Genomic DNA, 24587 nt, shown 5'->3' on the forward strand with positions numbered 1-24587 from the left:
CTTTGTTGTCATGTTGTATTGTTTGTGTCTGCTGTCCGCTCGGATTGTATCGCATTACCTTGCCTTGCCCTGAACACTTTCTAAGCATCCCGACCAATAAATCCCCAGTGGACGGAGAACAGTACACACACTGTGTTTGCCATAACAAATCTGAACTCTTTAAAAATGTTTCGGTTCTTTTCATATCCTTTGATTGTTTCTTGATGTCACCATTCCTATCTATATAAATCAGTTCATTCTTAGTACTCACAGTGTGTAATCCTATAGATGCATAAGTACATAAATCCTCCACACGATGTAGAGGGACACCTGTTTTGTCTGTCAAGATTAGATTGTTTTTCTCATCACCGACCCAGACCCGGCCTGATGTCTGGTAAGAAATGTGACGACAGCTAGAGACACCGGTCGCTGCAAGAGATTGATGGAACTCAGCACCAAACGTTAGTTTCAGCAGACAGTTGTTTCCTAACCGGTGGCCTCTTTCCTCTGTGATTTGGATTGCACTTAGTGACTCCATTACATCCTCCTTGTTAAATGATTCAGTCACGGAGAACTTGCCGGTGTGGAGTGTAAGATATATTTGAGCGAGGGTTGTCTTTATGGTTGAAAGAAAATGAAGCGGATTGTATGCTGACTGTTCATAAATGTGCTCATATCTCTGTAGGGTTACAATATGTATCTTCATTTTGTTTCTGGGTTTAACATCGAAGTCATTAACTGCATTGTTTATTAGATCAGAAAACAAAATGTCAATAAGATAATCCAGCTTCTTGGCTTTTTTAAACATCTTTGATTGACAGAGAGAGAAATCTGAGTGACAAGCTTTGAAATCAGCTTTGATTTGTGGCAAAAGAACATGTCTGTAAAAAAGAGCGTCACTTCTGATGGTGTGAATGGTTCCTCTGTGTTGTTGTCGCTTTGTTTTATAGACTGTTCTAATATCTATCTTCTTGTGTTTTCTATGTTCTTGGCAATTATTACAGGCAGGAACTTGACAACGTTCACAGTACTTTACATAAACTTTGCTAGGGTGTCTCTCACAGATTTCTTGTGCTGGGATGTAGTTGATTTTATCACGGTATGCCACAACATCATGGTCTATTGTTTGGAGATCTTTTACATGGTTCTTTTTACACTGGAGACACAGATCACATGGACACGATACACAATGGTATTCTGTGTCCCCCGGACACTTAGAACACTTATGTGTACTATATGGTGAGCCTGCTGTGTCCATGTCTATATCGTTGAATCACAACCTGTTAAATAAAAATTAAGTGTTTTAGAATTATGTCAACCACATTCTTTCAAAACTTTTTAATGATGTAATAAATTTATACAATATCATTATATAACATCGTTTTGTGTGTAAGGAATAATTAAATTTAAACCAGACTATCTTTTAAAATAATAATATATTTTCATTCATAGGTAACTAATGGTCTATTATCATCAGAAAATAAAAACACTTAAGTTTTTTTTGTTAAAACTCATTTTCTGCTAAACTTTGGTGACTTTCTCCCTCTCTCCTTTTTCTCTATCTGTATTATACATTCACAGCTAAGAATGATCTCTCTCTCTCTCTCTCTCTCTCTCTCTCTCTCTCTCATATTCACTGTTTAACAAGTACTCTCTCTCTCTCTAAAATATGTACTTTCTTTTCTCTCTTTCTTTTCTCTCTTTCTGTCTCTATTTGTCTTTCCTGAGAGAGAGAGAGAGAGAAAGAGAGAGAGAGCAAACATAAAGAGAACATGTTGCTAAAAGGTGAAAGAGAGAAAGAGCAAAAGTTCTGGTGAAGCAATGAAGTCAGAGAGTAGCAAGAGTACACGTTAAGCAGAGGGAGAAATGGTGAAAGAGAACTTGTATATCATCATTTCCTCTCCATCTCTCTGCTAAATATTTGCTCTTTCTCTTTCTGATATTCCCTTTCCTTGCATGTACATGAACTCTTGCTCTGTTTGTCTCACTTATATGGACACCAACTCTCTCTCTATCTCTCTCTCCCTGCTAAACATATACTCTTGCCGCTCTCTCTGTTTTTTTATTTCTTTGCTTCATCAGTACCTTTCTTTCTCTTTTTCACTTTTTCATCATTTTCTCACTTTGCTCGTTCTCTCTTATTTCATTTCCTTAGCAACAAGTTCATGAACTATTGTCTTTTTTGTTTCATTAACCTATGTACTCTCTCTCTCAGACTTTTTCTGAAGTGAGCTCTTATTTACAATGGATAATTTATAAACTACATGTAAAATGCAGTTTTGTCTTTACCCCAGGTAGATAACAGACTTCAACTGTTATCAAAAAACAAATCACACCTTATTATCAAATATATGTAAAATGAGAACTTTCCAAATCATATATGAGGTCATTGATATTAACTACTGGCTTATGACATATGATTGGCTATCCCCCTTACCCTGGCTGATTATTTGAATATCCCCCAGGAAGATAATCAGACAATATCTCAGTCCTGACATTACCACAAGGATATGTTATTCTGTTTTTCAGATCAACCATCAAATGGGGATGAGGACAGTAGTCATATTGTCAGTTCATTGGTAAGAAATTGATGCAGTCCTCGACCTAGGCCTTCGGGCAGCAGTTTTTATCCCAGGACTAACACAATGACTACTGTCCTCATACCCATTTAAGAGATGTATACTATAATGTCTATGAATGACACACGACAATGAACTTGTAATAGCAATGGGTCTCCTGAATAACTCAGGTAATAATACAGAGTTTAACTACATAATAATAGTGACAATACATGACTACTATACCACATATAGTCTTTCTTTGGCCAATTAGTGTACTGCATCCCATTACACAAGGAACCTGTAAAGAGACCACAAAATATAACATACTACTATATTCTAAATAAATATTTCAGCGACAATATCTGATATTAATTTCAATTTTTTAAAATTCAGATAAGTAATAAAGGTCAACATTGATTCATGAAAGTCTTTACATAAACATTTAAATTGATATATATTGTCCTTAAGGTCAGACGACACGTTCCTCAATTTTATTAAACTTTTTTCCAAGAATTTGTTAATAGTTTACTACTACTTTGACAAGCTTTCTTGCAAAAAATTAGGATACCTTACCAGGTATTTCTGCAAAATACTAGAGTTTGCAATTGCCTGTATAATCTTAATACTTGAAAATGCACCTGAATTTCTGATATAAGACCACAAAATATTACATACTGGTATATTCTAAATAAATATTTCAGTGACAATATCATATGAATTTCTATTTTTTTTTAAACTCAAATAAGTAAATAAAGGTCAACATTGATTCATGAAAGTATTTACATAAACATTTAAATTGATATATATATTGATCTTAAGGTCAGACGACACGTTCCTCAATTTTGTTTCCAGGAATTTGTTAATTTGTTAATAGTTTACAACTACTTTTCCAAACTTTCTTGCAAAAAATTAGGATACCTTATCAGGTATTTCTGCAAAATACTAGAGTATGCAATTTCCTATTAATCTTAATACTTGAAAATGCACCTGAATTTCTGATATAAAATAATTTTACTACAGCAAAATTCAGTGTATTGGAACTCTACCTCGGCCGGGGCTGGGCTTTGAACTCACGACCTCTAAAACCTAAGGTCTTTTCAGTGAGCAGCAACTGCTCTAACCACTCGGTTATCTAGGCATGTATCCTTTCACAAGTAAATTTTTATCATTTTAAAAATAATTATAAAAGTAATATTTGTTATCGGAACTCTTCATACGAGAGATACTAAAAAGATGCTCGAAAAACGTGTCACCAGATCTTAAGTTCAACCTCAATAAACATTTATAAACATATTGTAAACAACCTCAATACTGTCGATTCCTAATTATTCGGGAAAATTAATAGACCATCTCACATATTTCAAAATCATGATTTTCTTTTATGGACAGATGTAAACTAAATTGAACTATGATAAAATTTTGGCGTTCACAATTTTATACTCTCACAATTTGATGCACAACGGATCAATCGTGAATTTGTCTTTTTGTCTTTTTTTTAAAAAAGCTTTTAGTAAGTCCAACATGTTGTGCTTTTTTTTGTTCACAGAGAAAAGTTCTGACAAGGAGCTTGTGAGAGTTATGTTTAAACCAGCAATCACAAACAGGAACTTGACAAGGTTCACAGTACTTTGTATACAAATGGCTAAGATGTTTCACACATATCTCTTGTGTTGGGATGTAGTTGATTTTATCACGGTGTGACACAACATTATGGTTTATTGTTTGGAGATTTTTTACATGGTTTTCTTTACACTGGGGACACAGATCACATGGACACGATACACAATGATACTATGTGTCCCCTGGACACTTAAAACACTGGTGTACTCTATATGGTGTGTTTGCTGTTTCCATTTTATTGGAGTCTAGATTTGTATTGTAAAACATTGAAAAATTTAATTGGCCTTCTTTATTATAGACAATTGTTATTTACCAGGCATTAATTCATTTCGTATGGCGTTTCATATCCTTATTCGCTTGATTGAAGAATAAACTTAACTGAAAAATGTTGTCACATATGTTAAAGAGCTATAATTCAAATTACTGTATTGGCAGGCATGTCGCTCTTTTGAACCAAAGCCCATCCATTATTTTCATCTTTATTAAAGTACAAAGATGATTTTCCGTTGCGTCGTTTTCATTTACCTGTGTTTGAAAAACTATCAAAATTTTGAGTAGATTTTATGCAATTCATCGTTGAAGGGGCACCAGAAAGTAGTTACAGCATATCATCCTTTTAGCAAGACATTTCTATTGATCAACCAAACTTTTAGCGTTAATCGTAGAATTATAAGCAAGATACATAGCTTGGTTTAAGACATGTTTTTGTTCACAAGAGTTTATTACTTTGAACCTAAGATTTTTAAACTTGGTATTTCCTATTCAGCATAGCTGCATTTAAATTATAAACAAACTAAAACATGACCTCATGTTTGTGTACAAACATATAGTAGCATCGTGCGCAAAGCTCTGTATCTTGCTTATACCACGAAGCTTGACTCTCAGGTTAGTAAAATTATAGGAATTTGTAAACAATTAAAACAACAGAAAAGGGCACTTTAACAAAGAAAAAACTCAATTTATATATTTCTAGCAGCGAGAATAATCTCCGTTTAGATTGAAATTGCTGAGCTTCTTAATAGAACATGTTTCATAAATCAACCATTATGTAGAGATCGTACCGAACTACACGCACCAATATAATTTACCCCTCCCCTCATGGTGACCCCCCCCCCCTGAAATCATGGTTTGAACAAACTAGAATGAATCAACACTACCTGAGGATGCTTCCACACAAGTTAAAACTTTTCTTGCCAATTGCTTTTTGAGGAGAAGATTTTTAATGATTTTTTCTCTATACATTTGTATCTAAAAATTTGATCCCCCATTGGGGCCCCACCGTACCCCCAGGGATCATGGTTTGGACAACTTTAAATCTACACTACTTGAGGATGCTTCAGCTTTACTGGCCAATTGATTTTGGAGAAGAATATTTTTAAAGATATTTCTCTGTATATTTCACCTCCGGTGAGCTAACAATTATTTATGTCTGTGCTACATTTACACACACTTCCATTTCCATCAGCAAAATTAATCTCCGTTTAGACTGAATAGACTAGAGAAAATACTGACAACTAGCCTAAACTACATTGCATTAATCAACTATTACGCAAAGACCATACCGTATTACCATTAGAATTTGTTTTTTAGTTGCTAAAGTACCGTACCTGTTAATGTATCTTATTTTTCGAAAGTAACAGTCAGCTGTCTTATTTAGCGATGTTTATATTTGATTGATACGTACAAATTACAAAATACAGGAAATAGTTACCCTAAGTTACATACCGTTATTCATGAATACGAAACGAAAATCAAAACAAGCTAAAACCACCGTCAAATTTGAAACTGTCAACACATTGGAATATTTAATCTCAATTTACTTCACAAAATCGGAACTAATGTGTCTTGCATGTTTCAAATATTCTTTCTGCACCCAAACTGTTCCCCAACAACCAAATTCATCTTTGTAAGATTGACCCAATTCTCATACGTTCAATATGGCCGCTACAAAGAGGTTTTTTGAGATATGGAAAACCGAACCCAAAATTTTAAACTGATCGAGGCCAACCCCTTCCAACTATTTTTTTCGTCAAAGTCAAATTTGGAAAAAGATTGGCCCTTATTTTTTGCAATTTATATTTTCTTTTCCATTAGGATTATTTATCGTAAATTGCCTTGAATTTTTTAAAATGAATCCCCCTTTTTTCTTCAGTTTCGATGTTTTCTCCGCTTTGAATAAAGATCGGTCTTTCATTTCTGCAAATTATATTTGCCTTTAAGGATGCTTTGTGCCAAATTTTGGTTGAAATTGGTTGAAATTGGCCAAGTTTTAGAGAAGAAGTTCAAAATGTAAAAAGTTTACAGACGGACAGACGGACGGACGGACGGACGGACAGACAGACGGACGACGGAAAAATGCGATCAGAATAGCTCACTTGAGCTTTCAGCTCAGGTGAGCTAACAGCATGTTTAAACAGACCCAGAAAAGCCTACGTGATTGAAGTTCGTACCATGATAACGACCTTCACTTTTACTTTTGTTTAAATCATTTGTAGAAGTAAATAAAAAGGGTAAATGTAAATCAAAATTGGGATGAAAGACCAATTTGCAATTATCTAAAAACAAAAGACGCACTGGCAATTATCTAAAAACTTTTTTTTGGTAAAATAAAATAACAACATTTAACTCCTTTTCAATTAATACCCGTGTTTTTATTGACTTGCAGATCGTGTTCAAAAAAGAAAAAGTGAATAGAAACTTTGGAACTGTTCATTTTCTTTTTCTTTTTTGATTATATATATATATATATATATATATATATATATATATATATATATATATATATATATATATATTCTTTCTATGACATATCATGCTATTAAGACAACTAAAGCCATTGTTTGAAGACAGTTTGTTAACATACTGATTTAAACACTTATAACATTATTAATTGAATGAGTTAAAGAACAATATCCGCAAATCATTTAGAGCGATTGACTGTCTATCATCTTACTACATTGCATAAACAACGAAAATAACCAGAGCATTGTTTTAAGATGTATACTATACTCTAGTACATGGTCACAAAAACCCGTCTAGTAATTGTCTTAATATAACTATGGAATTGACTACTTGAGTTTACAAAACTTTTGCTTGTGCATTTTGTATATTTTGAAATATAATGAAATATATTTTAACCAAATAAATTCCTCTTAATGTCTGAAAACAAATTTCTAACAAGTGACATTATTCGTTGAAAGTACATAACAAGCTTACCTGAAATGGAAGGCTCTCCTCTACATTTAGACACACTAACAGAAAATCAATCAGTTGTATATGTCTTGTTTACTGTAACGCTTGACTAAGGACCCAAATCTTAACCTATATTACTAATAACCATACCCAAAAGACGTCTGTTCTCGAATCATCATTAATCACAACAGATTTATTGTCACCATAGAAAATGCGTTTTACTCAAGCGATTTGATGTTGTGCGTGGTGATCTTTGTGTAATGGTTTTTAAAAGATATCATAACAATGACAAAGCATATTCTGGCCTAGTATTGATTGCTAACCTATCGTCATTTATTAAATAGATTTAAACTCTTTACTCTCTATTGATGCGCATTACTGTTTTGGGTTTAAAAGTAGACAAACTGTCCATTTTACTTCTGTTTTAGACAAGTTTTAGACAATTTATTTGTCTGAAGAACTATTTGTGTGAACAATGTACAGAGTATTTGTAAAATATTACCCCACTGTTATTGAAAAATGAATCTATATTAGGTTTGAACATATACAAAACAGATAGCGGTAGGCATAAATGTGAAAAAATATTTTGTTAATAAATTGTTTACAAACCCTATCCACAGGAACTGTTAAGGCTTTTCTGCAACTGCAAAGGTAACACCTTATAGAATTGATCTGTTTCATATTTAGAGCCATATCGAAAACCTAAAATGTGTGTCGATGTGAATTAAAAAATGCATTGTAACTATGCCCTTTTTGAAACACCGCTCGATTCGATCACGAATTTTGATGCATTAACTTAAAAATCTGTTATCGCAGCTACTTGAACTTTTTTCTACTTGTATATCGAAGTCAAGTTAATGCTTTTAAGTTTCATAGCTTTTTGAGGGTTTGTTACCTTTCTGAAAGTGACCTTGACCTTTAGTGTTGACCCCCTGACCATTACATTTTATTTAGTTTACGTAATCCCATTTATTATATTCATATGTAAGTAGCATCTAGAAATTTTAAAACACCTGTTCACATCTTTTTCTGAGATAATTTTCATGTACGCATAATTGTATTACAAATGCTCATATCTTTAATTAATACCTTTTTTCTCTAACGCGACATTGTGCCAGTCTTGGCTTTTGTATTCATTTCTCTTACTTGGACCTTCAATGCATAAGCAATTATGATATCCTATTTCTGTCGTTTAGGTTTAGAGAATACCACAACGATGACCTTGGTCTTGTATTGATTGCTTTGACGAAAGATTTATTATTCATGTAGTCTTGATTAATTAATGTGCATGGCTGCTTCTGGTTCTAAATTACGTAAACACTATATATATCAATACGTGTGTGTGTGTGTGTGTGTGTGTGTGTGTGTGTGTGTGTGTGTGTGTGTGTGTGTGTGTGTGTGTGTTTGTCTATGTACACTTCCGAGGTATTGTTTCTGTTTACACACCAACGTACTGAGGTATGTGTTAAATACCGAGGTACTTTTCCCGTAACCTCGGAATGTATACCTCATTTTATGCGTGTACAGCATGCAGGTATTACGTGGTTTAAATTAAGCAATAACCTCGGTAGGACGTCAAATGGTTGGTAGGTGTGTGTTCTATCAACATCGGGTCGTATTTTGTCATTTTCAACTTTGAGCACACACTTTGTCAAACAAGGCCTCTGATTGGCTGAAAATTTGATTGGCTGTTTAACATTACTCGGAAATCAAAACACTACATTCGAGAGTCTCGGACATTTTGATTGGATTACATCGTGGCACAAATTCAGATAAATAAGTAAGTACATGTGAAAGATTCTATCTCTTATTCTTTTTCTAACAAGAAACGTATTTAATGTTAAACATGCTCAGGTGCAAAATGCTATAAGATACTTAAAATAAAACAGGAACGATTTTTGAAAAGCAACAAACACGTCTATTTCTCTATCATTTCCGTTGTTAAAACTTGGGTAAGATTTAAAACAGATTTCATGTTCTTCATTACAAAAAGGGGTTAAAGCAATATGAATTTATGAAAAATTGGTTCAATTTTAAAGTTTTCAAGATATATAGTTCTATACATTACAAGATATAGTAGTTTTCATGAATTGTGCGTATGAGAAAATTCGAATTGCCTCTACATGAAATTGATTTAACTTGCATCGTGAAAGCGATTTTTCTTCTCATGATAAATATATAAAATTAATTCTAATAAATCTAAAATGTGTAAATCAAATCATTTAAGATTTATTGGCATGTCATTGTTATAAAAAATATTTATGCTGTTCATTTTTAACATATCAAACCATGTCCAGAATCATGGTTTGGTTTGCACACGCGCCATTTAAACGTGCTTTTTTAACTAATGATCGCAGATGACATTCACAGTACTCAACAGTCATTGCATACAATGAAACAAAAACATTATTAATGAAAATGGACATGGCTGTGAGTTTTTAATTGATTCATCTTGATTTTAAAAAAAATCTTAAGTTTCATAAATTCAACTTAAGTTGTGAATAACCAAAATTACTTTATAAGTTCTTCTCCAATGCAGAAATGAAGTTTGAATTATTAAGCGAGGATATATATCAGCAGATATTGTGTTAAATTGAAGATAACAACAGCAAAACACCCAGCAACATAATGATAGAATTTAACAAAATAGCAAGGCAGCTCTCTCTCTCTCTCTCTCTCTCTCTCTTTCTCTCTCTCAGGAGACTCAGATAGTGATCCATGCATGTGATGATTAAGTATAATTATATTGTAAGGAACGATATGAATATAAAAGAAAGAAGTAAGAATTTACATGGATATGATAAGAGTATTTCAACATAGAATATAGTTCGATATATCTTTAGTTTTCCTGACATTTTAACGATTTTGATATTTTACAAACTCTCTCTCTCTCTCTCTCTCTCTCTCTCTCTCTCTCTCTCTACCAAATGCAAACAGTGTTCACAAAACTAATTCCATCCTTTTAACTATTAATTTTCAGATTCACAAACAAATGATGTGCATGTTTGGTATATTCGTTTTGCAATCATCGTGTTTTTTAGTTTTAAAGGATTTTGATATTATTGATGGTTGTGATGTTTACAGTTATGATAATGGATTTTTAATCCTTTTCGAAAGTTACGTTTCCTTTATTGTTGCTAAACTGGTTTTAGAAGATATGGGATATTTTTATCAAACGATGAATGCGTGGTAAGTAGAATGTTGGAATGTGAAAAACCTCGCAATCATCCCTACCAGGTGAATTCAACCAGAGAATATTTTGTCGCAGACAAATAATAGTATATCCCTACATTTGGAAAGGCTTCATATTGATCAAATCAAGTTAATGATACATGTAAATAACAATGAACACTTTCATTATTCGGATGATGTATGAAAAAGGCATAAATTTTGTCATTAAGATGTTTTAACCATAGGCGTCGGAACCATAAGGATACCTTTTTTTGCTTGTTAAGATTCCTGGTACTAATCACTTGTAATGCAAATATAAAAGGTGACTGGTTTTCTTTTGTGTGACACTATTTGAAAAATTACAAAAAAGTAACTCAATGTTTTTGCAAAGTTAGATCTAACCATAATGCACATTGCATCAAGGAGGAGCTAGTCCAACACCTCCCCCACTTTTTTCTCTCAGCAAACATAATTTTTCTTAAAGAAATTACCAGGAAGCTTCCGGTAGAATGTAAGGAATTGAAATGAATATAAGGAAAAATTAATAATTACCGGATTAGGAATTTCATGATCTTGTGAAAATATGTTTTTGTAGGTAAGATTTTTTTGAGTTATTGATATACAACACCCCCCCCCCCTCACCCCCCTCCCACACGGATTAAGGATTTCAGGATTTTGGGAAATAACTTTTTTTAGCTTGTCAAGATTTCAGATGATAAGTCCCCCCCCCCCCGATAAATTGTGTTTATTTTATTTTGAAACGGGATCGGGATTACAATTATATATAATAAATCACGGGATAGCCCCAAAATGTAGTGGCGGAGTCTGACTCATTGAGAGATACACAGCATAATATATGGTACGACTTTACTGATAACATTCGATCCCTGTATTTTAAGCTCCTCCCAACATTTCAAAGCTTTAATAGACGAATGCATTTAGATGCATAATATGTTTTACGGACCGTTGTGGCGAGCGCAGCTCAGCAAAAGTTACACACAACATGTTACCTTGTCAATTAAGTGATATTTTGACAATTATCAACTAACATCAAAGAATTTTTGAGAGAGAGAGAGAGAGAGAGAGAAAGAGAGAGAGAGAGAGAGAAAGAGAGAGAGAGAGTTATGTATTTCTAAGTTTAAAAAAAATGTCAAAACACATATACTTGGCTGTATCTTCCCCCCTAACACGGTCCCTGTTTGTTGACCAGTGTGTTTTCCCATTTTAAAACTTAATGGAGTGACAACATGCAATATCTACAGAGTTTTTTTCCTCATTATTCTTTTCAGATTTGGTTCAAAATAATCAGGCTGTAACTTTTATAACAATAATATATATTTTTAATTTCCTCCCTAAGTTTACTGTACTTGCATGCAAAGTTAGCTTAAACAGGCTGGGCGGACTCCGAAAACACCGTCGTGTATTGCGATTTTTTCAACTTCCATTTTGTAGCATATGTTAATTGGCCAGAGAGTGAAAATGCATTGAATTTCAAAGTACTGGTATATTATTTTTTACTTTTACAGTCTTTGGAAATAAACTAAATGCATTGTTAATAAAAAATGCATGTAACATGTATATTGAAATAATACTGAATATAAGAAAGATTGGCCATTAAAAGCCTCTTTGTACCAAAAGTTTACAATTTTTGGCGTCTTGGGCTAGGATATGAATAGTTTGAGATTCTTCAAACTTACCGCTCCTTTTTAAGGATTAGGAAATGTTTTTCAAACATCAAAGACTTTTAGAATTCAAAATGAAATTTAACATGCATAAATATTAGACCCTCTGGCAGATCAATCTAAAGACTATGGTGTTCATGTGGCTGTTAAGACCTGTGGGCCTTTTGTTTGTTAAGTACTACATGTAGGTTTGTTGATGGTAGATGGGCAGAAATTTGAAATTTGCCTCTTATTAAAGCCATTTTTATTGAAGAGAAATGAGCTATGCACCTCACATTTGTAACATTTTATTGGACATATACTTAAATGTTTTAATTGTTATAATATTTAACATTTAACAGATGGTTTAATTTCTTTTTTGTAGATAAAATGATCAAGAGCAACCATGTATAATGAGTAAATATAGCTAGCATGGATGATGAATTTCCCATTGGGCTTTTAGCATTTGATTCAGATTTTGAATATTCAGAATCTTGTTCTTTCTGTGCAGATTTTTCTCTTGATGTGTTGGAGCTTTTTATTAATGGAAAAAAATTCTTTGCTTTTTCTCTGCAGCTGAATTCAATGCATGTATATATTTTTGTAATTTAATGGGATTTCATTTCTCAAAGTATGTACTTGTTTAAATCCACATTATAGGAGGACACAATAAGAAAAAGGTATTGCCATCTTGTATAAGTTGATGTCATGCAAAATCGCTAATTTTATGGGTCTGTGATGTTTAAGCTAATTCTACATTCAAAATCTTAAATCTATTTATAGACTGCCAAATGAAACACTACATATTGCTACATATATGTAGAATGGGAACATTTTTGACTGCATTTGACAATGGATACATTTCTAAATTTATTGGAAAGTCCTTAGATGAAATTGCCTGTGAAGGTAAATATTTTTATTGCAAGTAAACTTGTAATAGGCAATTAAATTAAAAGATAATAGTCAGATAAGAAAATTAGTTGGCTAATATAACAAAGAAATGTTATTTTAAAATTAAAAGTCGCAGATAAGAAAATGAGTTGACTAATAAGATAAAAAACTGTCATTTGAAAATTCCTTTAACCTAGTGTCTGTATTTTGTTGATATTATTAACATAACTCCATTTGTTTCTTTTAATTGTAGACATATATTCAGATGATGATGATGATGATGATGATGATGATGATGATGATGATGATGATGATGTTGGAAAAGAACGAGCCAGAAAAAAGAAAACTGGACCTAAGCCTTCAAAACTCCCAACAGGTAAAAGCACAAGAGTCCTTTTTCAAAGCATATGTCAATACAAACACAATGAATTTGAAGATCCTTATGCTGAAAAACTTTCTACATTTTCAAAGTATGATTTTTGTGATATAAATGGAATGTTTAGAACTGTAGTTTCATTCAAGAACTGTGGTTTTATTCATTGTCATTGGCATCAGTTTTTGTAGAATATTGTAAAACAAAGCTTCAAGAACACTTAAATTAAAGGTAGTCTGCATGTGTGTCTATAATTGAGAAATATCTGATAATTTGTAGTAAGGTGCCTATGTGTGTATACTAGAACACACTGAGGCAGTGTCTGCGTATCTATATTTGGAAACGCTGATAATGCATAGTGAGGTGTATATGTGTGTTTATATTGGGGAAACACCCACAATGCATAGTGAGGTATCTATGTTTATATTCAAATGGGGGAAACAAACATAATGCATAGTGAAGTATATATGTCTATATTAGGGAAACACCCACTATGAGGTATGTGTGTGTCTTTATTGGAGAAACATCCATAATACATACATGTAGTCAGGTATATGTGTGTTAATTTAAGGGAAATACTGATAATGCATAGTGAGGTATATGTGTGATTATATTGGGGAAACACCCATAATGCATAGTAAGGTATATGTGTTTTTATTGGGGAAACACCCAAAATGCATAGTGAGGTATATATGTGTGTTTATATTGGGGAAGCGCCTATAATACACACTGAGATATATGTCTGTCTATATTAGGGAAACATCCATAATGCATAGTGAGGTATATGTGTATCAATATTAGGGAAACACTGAGAATGCATATTGAGGTATATGTGTGTCTATTTTGAGGAATTATTCATAATGCATAGTGAGGTATATGTGTATTTATTTTTAAGAAAAACTAATAATGCTTAGTGGAGTATCAGTTTATTTTGAATAGAAAACAATTATATTTCGTAGCTGTATGTTTTAGACATAGATGTGAGTGATGAACATGATGGCAATGATGATCATAATGATGAAGATGGGGATGATTATGTTGGGAGAGAACGAGCTAGAAAATAGAAAACTGGTCCTAAGCCTTCAAAACTCCCAACAGGTAAAAGCACAAGTGTCCTTTTTCAGAGCATATGTCAATACAAACACCATGAATTTAAAGATTCTAATGCTGATTTTTTTTTTTACATTTTCTAACTATGACTCTTGTGATATGACTTGAATATTTAGAACTGTAGTTTCATTCAAGAACTGTGGTTTTATTCATTTTCATTGGCATCTAATTTGTAGAGAATAAAAAATAAAACAGTTTCAAGAACACTTAAATTTAAGGTAGTCTACATCTGTGTCTATATTGAGAAATCACTGATAATTTGTAGGAATGTATGTATGAATACTAGAACAAACTGATGCAGTGTCTGCGTATCTATATTTGGAAACACTGATAATGCATAGTGAGGTATATGTGTGTTTATATTTGGAAACACCCTGTCCCATAATGCATAGTGAGGTATATGTTTGTCTATATTGGGGAAACATCCATAGTGCATAGTGAGGTATATGTGTGTTTATATTGGAGAGACATCCATAATGCGTAGTGAGGTATATGTGTGTTTAAATTGGGGAAACACTCATAATGCATAGTGAGGTATATATATGTCTATATTGGGGAAACATCCATAATGCATAGTGAGGTATATGTGTGTATATATTGGGGTAACACTGATAATGCATAGTGAGGTATATGTGTCTCTATTTGGGAAATTCCCACAAAGCATAGTGAGGTATATGTGTGTGTATATTGGGGAAACACCACTAATGCATAGTGAGGTATATATGTCTATATTGGGGAAACATCCATAATGCATAGTGAGGTATACATGTATGTGTGTATATATTTGGGAAACATTGATAATGCATAGTGAGGTATATGTGTCTCTATTTGGGAAATTCCCTTAATACATAGTGAGGTATATGTGTGTCTATATTTGGGAAACACCCATAATGCATATTGAGGTATATGTGTCTTTATTAAAGAATCGCTGAAAGTGCTAATTTGGGTATCAGTAATTTTTTTTAATTTGAGATATACTTTTAAATTGAGATACATGTAAATTCATATATATTGGATTTATTTATGAACTTTTTCACAAGTACCTCACTATTCATTTTTAACTTATACCCTATACTCATTTGTTTTTTAACTGTTGAATGAATAAATGAATTCAAAAATGATTTTGCATTTCATTAAAGGTAAAACTGTATGTCGAGAGGAAGAGGAAGCAAATTCAATAAAGAAGCCTTGCAAGAATTGTGGGAACATTTTTTAGGACTTTTTGCAATTGGTTTTTGTTTGTCGTCATGTGGTGTTCATTTTGTGCTGACAATTAAATAATTTTAATTTCTTTCAAACTACATGGCCTAATTTTTCCAAATTCTTTCGATATGATGTATGATTTGGGTAAGGGGGACATAAATGGTAATTTCATTTCTCTTCCACACTGTGTCCTTGGTCAGCAGGGCCAAAATGCTAAAAAGAAAATATAAACTTCCACACATCTGAAAGAAAACTGAATTCAGTTGTAAATTTTATATTAGTTTTTTTACTCCAGAATGTAGTTTAATTACATGCATATATGATATTCCTTTATTGAGGTCTGTGTCTGGGCTAGTTACTCAGGTGACCGTTAATGCCTGTTGGCCTGTTTGGTTTAAAAACAATTCAATTTTATACACGAAGAAGTGATTTTGTGTTAGAACTTGAAGAATCACCTTGCTTTTTTTAGTGTGTAAACATCACTGTTCAAATTTATTGAAATTTTCAAAAAATTGATTGTCTTTAAACTGGGAATTAATTCCTTTGAAAGATTGTTTATTCATTTAACAAAGCGGTATTTTACTTATTGATAAGTGAAAATACATTGGATAATTTTCTTTTCTTTGCACGTATGTATTTTTTCTAAATAACGACAAAGTAATGAATTAATAAAGATTAAAAAAAAACGGGAATTAATTCCTTTGAAATATTGTTTATTCATTTAACAAAGCTGTATTTTACTTATTAATAAGTGAAAATATATTGGATGATTTTTTTTTCGTTGCACGTATGTATTTTGTTTATAATGACAAAGTCATTTTAATGAATTAATAAAGATAAAAAAAAAAAGAAGAAAGAATTGTTATACTTGCTTCACGACAATTTTTTGACCATATACTTTTTGCAAGAATTTACAAGGTAAAAAGATTTACTCTTGTCTATCAAAACGTCCATCAGTCCTGGTTGTTTATTTTACTTTTTAAGGAGTTTGTGTTTAGATCTCTAGAATCATTTTTTTTAATTCGCAGATATGTTTATTTATTGGGAAGTTAGAATGCATATTCACATGAAATTCTGATTCTGTTATATTTTGAATAATGCACTTTTAATCTAAAAAGAATGACCAGTATTGCAGAAATTAGAGAAAGAGTTCATTAAAGCAACTCTTATGATTATCATATTCCAATTGAGATTTTCCTGAACCTTAGTAATGAAAAAGGACATGTCTGCATTTGCAGTTTGACAGGAAATCCTCCATTTATTATCTGGTTGTGATAGAATGTCTCTTTAAAAATATGTACTATTTAGGCTCGCTGGTCAATAAATTACATGTAAACATCTTGCAGTATATATTTACATTCTCCAGTGTCTTTGCCTATTATAACATTACGTATCGAATTTATACTATATAACCCATATAACTTTCAATGACGCCAAATTGAGGCGCCATTGCTAATTTATATTCACATATTTAATCGTACAATGGCTAAAAATTGTATAAATATAAGCAATAATGATTCATTCTTTGAATATTATGAAGTGATAATTTCAGTCGGGGCGTGATCGAATTTATCATAAAGACCTTCGGGCATTATTGGATTTAATCACGCCCCGACCGAAATTATTACCTCATAATATTCAAAGAATGATCCCTTATTCATTAAATAAATGAAGTAGGATTAATCAAGTCGTTAAAAACTTAAACTGTTTATTAGCATACATATGATTTCTGTAAGAGATTGAGATTATACATAAACAACCCCCCCCCCCCCCATATTTACATTTTTCGATATTACATTTTGTGTTGATCTCGATGCAAAATATAATAACGCAAAATCTTATGATAGAAAGTGGACTAACTATAGCTTAATTTGTAATTTGTAAATATAACAATATAATGTTACAGCTAATGTTGATCATAGATACCAAAGGAGATATCAACAGCGAATGTGTCACTCTTGGTCTTGGTGAATGCATACTGATCTAGATTGAATCCATCTTTATACTGTATACTCATTTTGAATATATTTCAGGGAATAAAATAACATTTACTGTAGGATGAAAACGTTTCAAGATTTATTTGCTGTGCATGTTACATCGCAATTTTGACATGCCATCAAAATAGCTTTTGCTTGCCATTTTCATTCAATCAGCGGTCATTACTATATAATGATGACTAGCTCCAATCAGATATATTTTGTTATTTTACAATATCAACACATAATTGCACTCGTGGTTACCTCTAATATACCCATTTCAAAATGGATTCATAAATACATTGCATAGTATTATAAATAGAAAATAGAAAACTAGTATCTCTGGAAAAGAAGACCAAACTTTATTACATTTTGCGCTTATCTCAACGCAAAATGTAATAATTGGAATTTATTACATTTTTCGTTATTACTTTTCGCGTCGCTACAACCCATTCTGAACAAAACATTAAAATTGCTGCCCTTATAATTCTTCAGTGCTATCAAATTTCAGCTTGTAGGCGTTTTAGAGTATCATGAATGCCGTTTTTGTGAATTTTGCGAATATTGCATGCAAAGTAAATAAATCAAAGAATAATTCGCGAGAGTTATATTTGTTGGATTTATATCAGTCGACCATGACTATTAAAACATCAGCATCTTCCTTTTATTTAAAACAACGTTAATAATTTGAGTAAATAAGAAAAAAAGTAGAAACAGAATATATACATTCTGAGGTATATACCATATTTGGGCATGACCATTAAAGGAATACCTCGGGTTGTATAGAAAATTTCTATTTGTATTGCAAGGTTATCGTTGAGAATTCTAAAAATTATGGATGATCGATGAAATTTAATGTTTGATTCGAACTAAATCTACTATGGCAGTTATCGGTAACTTCAGTAGAAAGCATATACCTCTGAACGTTTTCATGGAAATCTATACCTCTTTATGTGATATAAACCAGTATGTGTGTGTGTGTGTGTGTGTGTGTGTGTTCTTTTCATTTTCAAAAACTGATTTGTAGATATTTTTATTTTTTTCATAATCTTAAAAAGAAAAAGAAACATAGTTTTTGTTCAACATTTACGTACTGTATTGATTTTGTATAATGTGCAAAGGACAAAATCCATGTTTAGCTATAAATGGCCCTGTGATATGTCAAAAATTAAACTAGGTCAAAATGAAATAAAATTGGTGTTATGTGTTAGTCTAGACCTGATACTATTTTGACATGCCAGAATTTCCCCGCCAAAACGTCTGCTTGCAAAAATATGTAAATGACAAAACCGGTTCCGGATCGGTTTTGGGGTAAAATCACAGCATTTTCGTTCTTTGGTGGTGTTTTTCAACAACAGCACACCCTCTGATCTAAAAACTGTTTTTAAATTATGAAATTGTATCAATAAAAAAAGATATTCAAAGTGAAAGTTTTTGGATCAGAGGGTGTGCTGTTGATGAAAATTAAAATGTAAACAAGAAGAGGAGCAATCCGGATTTACTTATTTTTTGACAGTATTGCACGTTTTTTCACACCTTTTTGTTTTAAAAATATAAAAACCACAAGAATCAAACACATTGTGTAATTGTCATCTAATCTGAAAAATAAAAAGGTACAGTGTGTTGTTAATGAAACGTATATGTGTTCAATTTTAACACCAAATTTTGCGCATGCACGACATTCCATACATGCTTATTTGCATACGTAAACAAACAGCGACTATTAGAACGAAAGATCAACAAAACCTATAGAAAATGAAGAAAGAAGAACTCTGAAGGTATGTATAAGAATTTGATTGAATACGTAGATTTCTGTTGATTTTTTCTTGAATAAATAATATTGTTCGCAACGTTCGTCTGCATGATACTATTTGACAGATGAGAAGATTGTTCAATCCGTGTATATGTTACTCAGCCTTAAAAACTGTTTTTATATATGCATGTAATTAAAAACATACAAGAATGATTATTAATCTGAAGATTTGGTCTAAAAACAATCAATATTCGATAGCCGATACTAAAATGCATACTGGCGAGCCAGTATAGCAGATATCATGTAGGCAAAGAGTGAACGTTAGTCGTCTATATTTAGAAATAAAAAATGAAGGACGCAATATAGGCTAATGGAAAATATATATTTAGTAAATGAATCAACCTGTATAAACCATAATTATTTTCTTAATAGAAGGAAAAACGGCCAAGTGTTTTGTTTTAAAGTTTTTTTTAGTGTACTGTACAGCATATCATTCCCACATCTACCGTAGTCTGAATGGTGTAAAGGTAGCGTTCACGACTGCAAATCCGACGATCCGGGATCGATCACCGCTCGGCGCGTTTATTTTTTTCTTTAAATATTGGATAGAAAAATTATTGAGTACACCTTTTTTCAATATACACTTTTTTTCTATAACCCCCCCCCCTAAAAAAACCATTTTCATCATAATTTGGCAATTATAGTTTATCATCATATTATAGCAATTAATTAAAGTTAATCTAGAAAAATATGTGTAAATGATAATATATTGATCACATGTCAAAAACAACACTTGTAACACAACTGAAGGTCTGCAGCTCCAAAAAATATTAGACTGACAGTTCCATTAAATACATTGGGGGGGGGGGGGGCACTGTAATTCTACAGTTTGTCAATTTGAGTTTTTCTATAAAGTTAATTTATACTTGATACATTGCAAGTATTTGCTTAGTAGTTGTAAACATAAATATTCACAATACATATAAAATGATATCTTTATTTTTTAGTGAACATTAAAGTTGTGTATCACTACATTTTTGTTTTGTATTTTCAGAACATAAAAATGAATGAAGATCAAATGAAAACAGAGAGTAAAAAGATTTTCCCATGCATCCTTTGCAAAAAAAGAACAAGGCCAAATGACAGAAAAAAATGTGAGTCAACAGCAATCCGTCGCTTCCTCAGAAAGAACTTTCTTGTTGAGGCAAACTCAAATGACATTTTGTGCAACAAGTGCAGACATCGCTACCATGGAAACCAGAAAACATGCCAGCAGAAGTCTAGTTCCCTTCCTGTGTGTCAGCCTCTACAACCAGGAATGTGCAGTCCACCATCTATATCTTTGCCTCTCCAGAGAACACCTTCTTCACATGCTTACTGCTTAATCTGCAAGCGACCGGGTCCTAAACTTGTTGTCGTGTCTTCAGCAGCTAGATTTTCAGCCTTTCTTCACCATGAAATCATCATCCCACCTGGAAGCAGATGTTGTCCATCCCACATTGATGAAGGAGAGTTTAGACCTGGTGTTTTGACCAAAATACAGACATTCGAGTCTTCATTTGTAAACAAGTCAACAGTGCTGGAACTGATCCAAAAAATACGAAATTATGCCCTCCAGACCTCAACAAGCAGATTTTCTTTTGAACTGTCTACCATGAGCAACAGTGATTATATGGCACTGACTGGTATCTCTAAAGAAAACTTTGAAGACCTCCATTCCTTTATTTCCAGTGATATTCGAAACACACAAAACCGAGGCACAAGGATGTCACTTGGAATCTTTCTTCTAAAACTGAGATCAGGAATGTCAAATCAACTTCTGGCCACGATTTTTGGAATTTCAAAGTCTTCCCTCTGTAGAGCAGTAAAATCAGTCCGTACAGCACTCATGAAGTCATTTGTACCACATCATCTTGGACTACAACATACAACAAGAGAAGAAATTATAGAAAATCATACAAGACCTCTGGCACAGGAACTTTTTGGTGATTTTACAAATAAGAAAGCTATTGCTGTTTTGGATGGAACTTATATATATATTCAGAAAAGTAACAACTTCCAGTTTCAACGGAAATCATATAGTTTACATAAAGGCAGGCCCCTTGTTAAACCCATGGTTGTCACATCCACAGACGGATACTTTCTAACAGTTCTTGGACCTTACCTAGCTAAGAATAATGATGCCACTATCCTCAACCATATGCTTCATACCAATGTAGAAGATCTGAAGGGCTGGTTCCATGAAGATGATGTTTTTGTTGTAGACAGAGGCTTCCGAGATTCAGTCGATATGCTCGAGGAGCTGGGAATAAGGGCCGAAATGCCTCGCCTGATGAGCAGAGGGCAGAAGCAGATGACAACCTTAGATGCCAATGCCTCTCGTCTGGTCACCAAGGTTAGTTGTTTTCATATTTTGATTACCAGACCTACAACATAAACATGATGTCAGAAAAACTTCAATACAATTACATTATACAATTATTCTACATCTGTCTTCATCTGAAATATAAACAAATGCTGTTCCAAATCATTGATTTTATGATTTTCATCATTTAAATTTTTTTTCTTTTAGTAAAGAAATATACCAACTGTTAATTTTAAATAAGGCACTTTTACCTTTTTTATGAGTGGTGCTTGTTCTTAACTTTTCAGATTCGTTGGGTTGTTGAGGCAGCCAATGCAAGGATAAAGCGATGGAAGTACCTTGCTCATGTTCTTCCAACCAATCAAGTGCCATTTATCGGTGACTATGTGCGCATCGTGTGTGCCCTCTCCAACCGTTACTGCAAGCCTCTGTCGACAGGAAGTGAAGATGAAGACATGGCCCTTGCATGCAAAATGAGGTATTTGTCAACAAAAGTTAACTCTTTAAAGACATTTGTTGAAGAAAACTGTCTGGATAAGAAGTCTGTAAAGTGGGAAGTGGCTGCTGATTCTTTGGAATTCCCAAACATCAGCGAAGATGACATACGAAATCTGACCTGTGGAGTTTATCAACTGAAGTTGTGTCCAAGTTATATTCAGGAGTATTTGGAGGGGGATGTGGATATCTTGGTACACAGTGAGTTCCATGGGCTTATCAGGGTCAAGCTACAGAGTCGTCATGTTTCTTCCCGACAGTATCTGCTCTGGATCCAGTTTTCCGAGTCTGATATCATTGCATGGTATTGCAGATGTCGAGCGGGTGCCCGTGTTGTGGGAGTATGTTCCCATGTCGCCGCCGTTATCTGGTTTCTCGCTGTTGGGAGACACAACAGGGAGGCTATTTCGTCTATTCAAGACTGGTCCGAGTTTGTCACTGATGCAGCTGTCATTGACGAATCTGAGGACAGTGATGACAGTGAGGTAGAGGAGTAACTGAGTTCATTTTTCTTCTTCTAGTGATTAATCAGACTCTGTTGGTATCCTGAAAATATGAATATTTTTGATTTATAATATGAAATATTCATTTATCTGATTCATTTAAACACAATACAGATCTGGTTGCATTATTATCACACAAATGTTTTGTAATCAACAATTTGTCAATTGTAACATATTATGACTTAATCGAGAATTATATCATAATTTTTTTTTACATATATACTAGTAGAAAATTCTAATACAGTGTCAAAAGATATTTTTGTGTATTAATTTAAATAAGATGTTTATTGTTGTCGATAAGTATATACAATCTATCTAAATCATGATGGAAGCACACTACCTAGTTTTTATTATGCAACTTTCTTGTCAATTACAAAATCTTCACTGCAGATAAATTGTACCTGATTACTGGTATATATATATGTTTGTATAACTTGGAAACATTGTTTGCACTAGATAGGGGTATCTCCTCTGTATAGACTAATGTCAGTGCATTTTGCATGATGTGTTCTGTTATCATGTTCGTTTAATATTGAATCATTTTGTCATCTCATTTTTAAACTAATTGACAATGTGCCATAACAAAGAATCATTTACTTTATGATTACCATATTTGTTACCCATTATTTGCTATTTTAATTTCTGTGTTAAATATGTTACATGTAATTATTCTTTTATATATTTTTGAAATATATGAGTCATTGTTTGGGTTGAAAATGGTAGTTACATATATGCTATGTAGTCACTAGAGCTTAAAATATGTTACAAATAGAGTATAGTTATTGCTGTCGTTGTTTTTTTTAATACATGTAGCTCTTCTTTGTTTTGCATTCAAGTTGGATTTAATGTATATCCTTGTACATTCTTGGAATTGGGTAAATGTGTGAGTGTCTCAGATCAGCTGATGAAAAAATGCATGATATGTGTTAATAAATAATACTTTAAATAGCAATTAAACAATAATAAACCAATCTATAGTGAAGTGAACTTTTTCCCGCAATGAAACGGAAACGCTGCCAACACACCATACCATGCGGCTATGCAGCGTGTTGTACATTACATGTGACTCGATCGTTGATCTAACTCTTTTTATAAAAACAATTCAAATATTTCTTATTTTATATTTCCTTACGTTACAGAGAGAATATCGAGATGTTTTATAACACTTACTTTACAAATGCGTCGATGAAATCCTTTGCATTTGTCGCTGTACAATCCTGTTTGTCACCGTGCGAAATCGTGTCACAATGGCCGACTTTACGGAAACTAAGGTGTGCCATTCGGGTAAAAAAAAATTCAATTCCGTTTCTTTCTCGATTAAATTCTGATAATGAACTTATCTTTAACTTCAATTTAATGACAAATACATTCAATTTCATAGATAACAATATAGTTAATATGTAATTTACTTGAAGGCTCTTTTAAAGACGTAACGTCATGCTTGACGCTATAAAAAGCACGCGTTTTTTGCTATTATAGTGTCTTCAAATAAACATCAGAAATATAATTTCTGAATCCTTAAACACAAAAAAAAGTTACATAACGAATGAAAAAATGTTTTAGAATATTTTTAATACAATTTTAATTGCTTTTGACGTTAGGCCGATTTTAGCTAAACATGGATTTAGTCCTTTATCATGGTCACTTTGGCTTCGAAAGTTTGACATGTACGTTGGTATATTTGTGTAAAGTTACACAATGTAAAGATGTGTATCCATGCGTTTTGGCAAGAAC

General features: G+C 32.7%; 3 protein-coding genes and 1 long non-coding RNA gene across 6 annotated transcripts in view; 3 read left to right on the top strand and 1 right to left on the bottom strand.

Annotated features, from left to right (window-relative positions):
- The window catches only part of LOC105322716 (uncharacterized), a 61273-nt gene that overhangs the window by 16134 nt on the left and 20552 nt on the right, over positions 1-24587 (top strand). The gene's annotated exons all lie outside the window — the stretch shown is intronic.
- Positions 12513-16139, top strand: LOC117682460 (E3 ubiquitin-protein ligase RNF34-like). Of its 2 annotated transcripts, XM_034450040.2 has the most exons (4): positions 12513-13090; positions 13329-13451; positions 14421-14546; positions 15698-16139. In XM_034450040.2, exons 1-3 carry the CDS (start codon positions 12976-12978, stop codon positions 14510-14512), a joined length of 330 nt encoding a protein of 109 aa, XP_034305931.2. In that variant the 5' UTR covers positions 12513-12975; the 3' UTR covers positions 14513-14546; positions 15698-16139. The 2 variants fall into 2 exon arrangements, with proteins under 2 accessions (XP_034305931.2, XP_034305930.2); XM_034450039.2 differs by lacking the exon at positions 14421-14546.
- LOC136272621 (uncharacterized) lies at positions 20474-24464 on the bottom strand. 2 transcript variants are annotated; one of them, XR_010710594.1, is made up of 5 exons: positions 24024-24464; positions 22472-22896; positions 22107-22283; positions 21655-21916; positions 20474-21408 (listed from the first exon to the last, which is right to left on the bottom strand). It is a non-coding gene; the product is annotated as an uncharacterized lncRNA (long non-coding RNA). The 2 variants fall into 2 exon arrangements; XR_010710596.1 differs by having other exon boundaries at positions 21702-21916; positions 24024-24462.
- Positions 20554-23835, top strand: LOC117693126 (uncharacterized). The gene is made up of 2 exons (XM_066074438.1): positions 20554-21885; positions 22143-23835. The coding sequence occupies exons 1-2, from the start codon at positions 20554-20556 to the stop codon at positions 22845-22847; spliced, it is 2037 nt and encodes a 678-aa protein (XP_065930510.1). The 3' UTR covers positions 22848-23835.

This window comes from Magallana gigas, chromosome 1, assembly GCF_963853765.1.
Source record: "Magallana gigas chromosome 1, xbMagGiga1.1, whole genome shotgun sequence".
Classification (NCBI taxonomy): Eukaryota; Metazoa; Mollusca; class Bivalvia; order Ostreida; family Ostreidae; genus Magallana; species Magallana gigas.

Excerpts from the sequence above, each read along its gene's own strand:
- LOC117693126 (XM_066074438.1), top strand. The coding sequence starts at position 20,554 with ATGAATGAAGATCAAATGAAAACAGAGAGTAAAAAGATTTTCCCATGC. Across the intron at positions 21,886-22,142 it reads CCTCTCGTCTGGTCACCAAG|ATTCGTTGGGTTGTTGAGGC; the intron begins GTTAGTTGTTTT and ends TTAACTTTTCAG.
- LOC117682460 (XM_034450040.2), top strand. The coding sequence starts at position 12,976 with ATGAAACACTACATATTGCTACATATATGTAGAATGGGAACATTTTTG. Across the intron at positions 13,091-13,328 it reads AGATGAAATTGCCTGTGAAG|ACATATATTCAGATGATGAT; the intron begins GTAAATATTTTT and ends TTTTAATTGTAG. Across the intron at positions 13,452-14,420 it reads GCCTTCAAAACTCCCAACAG|ACATAGATGTGAGTGATGAA; the intron begins GTAAAAGCACAA and ends TGTATGTTTTAG.